Source organism: Spinacia oleracea, chromosome 4 (assembly GCF_020520425.1).
Source record: "Spinacia oleracea cultivar Varoflay chromosome 4, BTI_SOV_V1, whole genome shotgun sequence".
In the NCBI taxonomy this organism is placed as follows: Eukaryota; Viridiplantae; Streptophyta; class Magnoliopsida; order Caryophyllales; family Amaranthaceae; genus Spinacia; species Spinacia oleracea.
The window spans coordinates 54,899,002-54,905,479 of record NC_079490.1 but is presented as its reverse complement, the minus strand read 5'-3'; the positions used below and the strand labels follow the sequence as shown (position 1 = coordinate 54,905,479).

Genomic DNA, 6,478 nt, shown 5'->3' with positions numbered 1-6,478 from the left:
TAATGGTACGCAGACCATATTTCCTATCCTATTTGGGCCATACTAGTCACTTTCCATAACCTGCAAAACAGTACATATACAATATACCATTCACCCATTCATTTATCAATGAATGGCCCACATAGCTGGTTAGTAGAACATATTATGCATCACATAAATATTTGCATCACATAAATATATGCATCAATTAATCAAGGCTTCCAATAATCTACAAATTATTCAATCCTTATTAATTCTAATCGAGTTGTTTTAACCTTAAAGGAATGTAGACCTAATCAAGAGTTTATGACTAAAACGCTCCCACTAAAACCAAGAATTTTACATGCTTTACGAATTTTAAACATAAAATTGTATTTCCTAGTCCAACCAAAAACTTACAAATTTAATTAAAATTTAAAGCTCATATAAATTATTATTTAAATCCTTTAATTTATTTTCAGTTGATTAAATTAATTAATTTAAATTCAATCAAGATTTTAATTTTAGTAAAATAATTAGTATAAATAAATTTATAATAATTAAATTATTCAAAATTAAATTCCGAGAAAAAATTAAATTACGAATTTTAAATTTAATTAAAATCGTTTTTCAACTGAAAAATCAAAATTAAAACGAATCAATCAGGCCAAGACAAGGCCATGGGCTCGCGCCCATGCCTCGTCGAGTGCACGTAGCAGCAACGCCCCATGGGCTGCCACTCGACTGATCGTATCGCAAGGCACGAGCAGCCACGTATAGACGCAGCAAGCCGAGCAAGCCACGCCTACGCGCAGCAGCTCGCTCGCTGTGGCGAGGCATCCCTCGTTGGGCGAGGCTGCGGGGAATGGCTGGGGGGCAATGCTCGATGTGCGAGCCAGCGCCCACTGCCCATGCGCGGCCACGCTTGCTATTGCTGCCTTGCTTCTCGCCCATCCGCCCACGTGCTCGTAGCACACAGCGCATAGCAGGGTTGCTGCCTTGCGCGCGTGTGCCACGGCCTTGCTCGTTGCATCGTACCGCATGGGCGACGAGCTCCCTTGCTCGTCGTCGCATGCCCGCACTATACAACACCCCTTAAGGGTAACACTTAGCGTCCATTTGTTCGTGCGTGCTAAATTCGTGAACGGATTTTATAAAAATCAAAACTTTTATTATTTAAATTTATTGACGAATTAATAAATCATATTAATTTCATAAATTTTGGGCGAAAAATCGAAAATTTATTATTCAAATTAATTTCCGATTATATTTATTTTCATGGATTCAAATCTAGGTCATAAAATGTTAAAACTTTACAGTTTTAACAAATTTTATGGTGGTTTTTAATCATAGGTTCCTAATTAAATTGCTAATTAATTATGAAAATCAAATCAAATTCTAAATTATTCGAATTTCTACAAATTAGGTTGTATAATTAACAAGGTTAGGCTTTAAAATTGTTAAACATATACAATAGGTCAATCATAGATTCAAGATTTACATACAAGATTCGCAAATATTTCACTACAAGAAAAATCAGTTATAGTGGCAACGCAAAAATTGCCTCTAAAAATGGGGATGTAGCCTCTAATGGCATTTTGAAGCAAAAAAGTGGATGCCTCTAATAAGTCCGTCGCTAATTGATGGTTGCCTCTAAAAACACCTTTCTGAGGCAACATAACGCGTTGCTTCTAAAAGCACAAACATTTAGAGGCAACCATATATCTTTGCGTCAAATTATAATTAGAGGCAATATAAAAATTGCTTCTAAAAGTCGCATATATTTAGGGGCAATCATATAATTTTGCCTCGAAATATAATTCGGGGCAGTATAAAAGTTGCCTCTAAAAGCCACATATATTTAGGGGCAACTTTATAATTTTTCCTCGAAATATAATTAGAGGCAATATTAAAGATTTTCCCTAAAAGCCACAATATTTAGAGGCAAACATATAATTTTACCTTAAAATAGAATTAGAGGCAATATAAAGTTGTTTCTAAAGACTACATGTGTTTAGAGGCAACCAAATAAATTTTGTCTCAAAAAATAATTAAAGGCAATATAAAATATTGACTTTAAAAACTACATACAATTAGTGGCAACCTATAATTTTGTCTGAATATATAATTAAACACAATATCTTATTTTTCAAATAATGATATTTAGATGCACTTGAAAATTCCATGATAGGTTTTTAGAGGCACCGGAAATAATCTAGCGTATTATTTCTCACATTTCCAAGCACGATCACCTATGAGCTTATTTTTTGGTAAATAAGTAATATTATTAATCAAAAGAGAACCAATATTTTGTACAAGCTCGGCCAAATAAAACATCCTAGGCCTTGCAACAACCTGCAAGCCCAAAAACTACATAAAACTAAGCTAGCCAACCAAACTAAAACCAATACCAAAAAACCACAAAACTACCAATGTCTAACCAAGTCAGCCCAAAATAACTTTAACTAACCACACCACATGCTACATGCAACTCTTCTTCGAATTCGCAGCCACCTTCGGGCTTCAAGAAAATAACAGCAATGTTGTAGAACACACTGTAGATCACACATCAACAAAGTGGAAATCAGCCGAATAACAAGAATTAGAACAGCAACAGACCACAACAGCCTAGTTCTGCAACTCAGGCTCAGATCAGAGACACCTAGGCCAACTAAACAAGACTACAAATCAGCAGCAGAAAAAAAAAAAATAGAACATAGCACAGATTATCAATATGTTTACCGGGAAATAATAGATGTTCTATATTTTTTCCCCTAGATAGAAAACAAGTCAAAGCTAGTATAGTTCACTAATACAAAAAGCCAAATAACTATTTTTAGTTGCTGTGAGATATATTCATGTTCTTTCCCCTTAAGCTTCTCAAAGAAACTTCATAACTTGTATCATGACCAAGTCTCACCTACACGAAAAGGTGTTCAGCATTTGGTCCCTTGTTATTGTAGTTAGCTTACGGCTTACCGTCTTTGATAATCCTATTCACCCCTACCCTTTCCTGCTCAGTTTCTTTTTCAACTTTCTCCTAGTCCTCACAGCTTGAAACTATATATTATTATAACAAAAATAATATGACGTAACAGAAAATTAAAGGACTTACCAACCACCTAAGAGACTCGAATCAATCTGATGAAGCTAAGGTTTTGATGGTGCTGAACAGCTGATATAATGAAACATAATAAAACAGATGAATCATGAAATATGATGAAACAATAATATGTAACACACTGTTGCTCAGATTAATATATATAAACCATACTGTTCCTCGGAAATTCATTTCGGAAGTTGGTTGGAAAATAGAATTATACACTGATCCACAAGCGAATAGATATTCGAAAGCATTGCTACACAAACCTATATAATTATGAAATTCTGATAGAATATTGAAGTATTCAACTCAAATTAAGATTCGTGACCGTTGAATGTGAAACTAAGAAACACAATGACCATTATTTTTAACCTTATTTGAAGACTTCAATACCATAAGAAAGAAGCTAAACTGGATTATATACTCTGATTACCGGTAACAAGCACCAAGAAGATAGATGTTAATACATCAAATACACTAGATAATCATCTAACAGCAGCAGATGAGAAGAGAACCAAAAATATATGGTACTCATCTCCTCTGAGTTTACAGCAGCAGACAAAACGCAGCTTGGTGATATGAATGAGACGGATATCTATATGCAGCGGCAGGGTCAGAGGAGAACAAGCTATTTAAAAGGCTTATTTCAGAAAGACCCACAATATTAGAAGGATACAATCACTGAAACACGCAAATGCCATCAAACTCACCATCATGAGACAATTAGCTTAATGTAAACTAGATACTGACTACAAATTGCAAGAATCATTACACCATATTCAAATGAAAACCCTTCTGTTGCTCAATACAATACCAGCAATGGAACATCACATGCTGAAGATAAGAACAACGAATCAGATCAGAACTCAACACAACTGAACAATACTCAGTGAAACATTACAAAAGCAATCAAAAGTCAGACCAGTACACAGAGCAGAATCACAAACAACTATAATCCATCAGTCCCTACTTGTATGACTCATCTTATACATTTACGATTTTAATAATCTCCAGCAGAAGCAATGATCAACAGAAATAATCAAAACTACCAACACAATACCAAGCAAAACAACTAAAACAATGCCAAGAAAAATATAACCAAACACTTTTAAATGTTAACATATTCACCTGACCACCTGTCAGATTTTTCAGAAACTGAGGAGGCAAGTAAAGAGTTCTAGGATCATAATCATGGAAGTTAAAGATTGAACTAGCACATACTTTCCAAGGAATTGAAACTTTTGTTCTTCACGAATACCAAACCTCTCCAACGCATCAATATTTGTGCTGCTAACGACATAAGGTAGTTTTGCTTCTGTAGAAGAGGGTTTAAAGTCCTAATAAGAAGACATTTTGACATTAAGCGCTAGCCATCAAACAAATTAACCAAAAATCATTGACCTGAAACTGAAAAGGTGTTGAACTCGTGTAAAATGATTCCTTGTCAAGTTTCTGATTCAACAGCTAAAAGAGGTAAAGAGAAGTGAAGGGAATCTGATTGAAATACAACAGCTTTGTCCCTACGCCATCCTAATGAAACAGGGAAATGAGATCATTTTAGTAATCAAAATCGCAATTAAAAACACTGAAATGAAGAACATTTGAAACCCTAACTTCACAATTGAAATTCGTTGAAGGGTGAAAGGAACAAAGGAATACTATGTACAAACCTAATGAACACATACGCATAACCCTTACGCAAAATCATACACTAACATGCAATACGAGCTAAGAAATCAGCAAGAAAAGAGAATAGAGACCAACCAAGTCAGGATCATGATACCTTGGTCGCCTGAAACCCCAGCTCATCTTTAACCTATCCTGTATCAATGCTCATCCCGTATTCTCTTCACTCTCCTGCTAGCGAGGGATGTATGACTAAATCCATACATTTTCAAAACCTGGTTATCCCCAAAATTAAACGCTCTCTCCATCTCTTTCAAACATCTTTCCACAGGGTAAATCACTAATCTTGATGCAAGGCTTACAATCCACAAAATTGGTGACCAACAGCCACCTATGATCACCCAAACCTGGATGAAAATTCTCAATCATCTCCTCATATTTATCAACCAAATCCCCCAATATCCGTGCAACTGCAAGTAATATGAAATCTCCAAATAAACGTTCTCCAAATTAATTTCTGAGCAAGCAGCGAAAATTCTAGCAAAATGATTGATTGCTCACACTTCTACTATAATCCTAAAATCAACTATGGCCCTGTGGCATTTAGCTAGTTCGGCAGTGATTTCATAGAAAGGGTGTTCAAAGAAACTGATACAAACTAACTACGTTACACGCCCTTTGAAAGGGAAACTATCCGATAATATCCCGGACAGTCTATTAATTTAATCAAGAGTTCTTAATAATAGAGTCGTTTTACATTCTGAACTTTTTGAATGCTAGTGTATCTATCCAGATGGATCCAAGTAAAAGATTCCTTCACGTGAAGTTGCAAACTACATACTATCAGACTATCAGGTACCTCAAGCCAGTCATTTCATGGAGAAGTAAGTGATACAAACAAATAAAATGTCAAAAGATTCAGAACTGTAATTATTTGCAAACATAATAACACTATATGCTAGACTACAGACTGCTAGTGATCCACAAAAACCAATACTTCCATAAAACCTTCAAACCTCAGGAACGAAATTTCTAGCTAAGGAAGTTTAGCCACGGTGAAGGGGGAGGATGCACCACCACCAGGGGAGAGAGAAAATCGATTGAGTTAGGGTTTATAAATTAGGGTTTTTTTCTATTCAGCAAATCAATGAACAAGATTAAAGATATTACCTAATTGAGTGGTGGGTTGTCGAATACGGCAATTCGAGACAACGATCGTCGACTGTACTGGGAACGAGAACGAGAAAGCGAAGCAACACCATAAACAATAGCGCAACAACAACAACAACAAGAACCACATCAGCGGCGACCAGAAAGAAGGGGAGGCGAGGAAGCAGCCGTTCCGGCGCGGCAACACAGAGGAGAGAGAAAAATGAATTGGAGGGGAAGGGAAGGGAGGTGAATCGCGGAGAGAGGTAGAGGAGTGAGAGGAAGGTGGTCTCCCTGTCTCCCCAATATTTCTAAAAATGGTTTTGGAAGCATAGGAATAAAGGTTCATTACAATTTTATGACTCATTAAGCAAAATAATGGAACTTTGGCAAGGAAAATTGAGTTGGTGTGGTACACTCATATTATAATACATGACCTAGAGATAGAAAATAATTTACATTTCTCCATAAAATCAAAATTCAGTTTTTTCTAAGATATGTTTAGCTTGATTTATAAAGCCAAATAATTATTTAGAGAATGTTTATTCAAACAAAATATACTTATAAGAATATTTTGCTGATTTAGTGACTTACTAGAATAAATATATTTTCACTAATTTGATTTTATTTAAAATTTAAATT

The 6,478-nt window shown here is 35.4% G+C and overlaps 1 protein-coding gene across 10 annotated transcripts; it reads right to left on the bottom strand.

Moving 5' to 3' along the window:
• Positions 1-2,218: 2,218 nt before the first annotated feature.
• LOC110798640 (uncharacterized) lies at positions 2,219-6,246 on the bottom strand. Of its 10 annotated transcripts, XR_008932683.1 has the most exons (5): positions 5,858-6,208; positions 4,826-5,094; positions 4,463-4,591; positions 3,074-4,376; positions 2,219-2,513 (listed from the first exon to the last, which is right to left on the bottom strand). XR_008932683.1 is itself a non-coding variant. In XM_056843382.1 (4 exons), exons 1-3 carry the CDS (start codon positions 6,201-6,203, stop codon positions 3,109-3,111), a joined length of 465 nt encoding a protein of 154 aa, XP_056699360.1. In that variant the 5' UTR covers positions 6,204-6,210; the 3' UTR covers positions 2,219-2,513; positions 3,074-3,108. The 10 variants fall into 10 exon arrangements, 2 of the variants coding, with proteins under 2 accessions (XP_056699360.1, XP_056699359.1); XR_008932685.1 differs by having other exon boundaries at positions 3,074-3,133; positions 4,283-4,376; positions 4,463-6,213; XM_056843382.1 differs by lacking the exons at positions 4,463-4,591; positions 4,826-5,094 and having other exon boundaries at positions 3,074-3,133; positions 4,283-4,376; positions 5,858-6,210.
• Between the last annotated feature and the right edge of the window lie 232 nt (positions 6,247-6,478).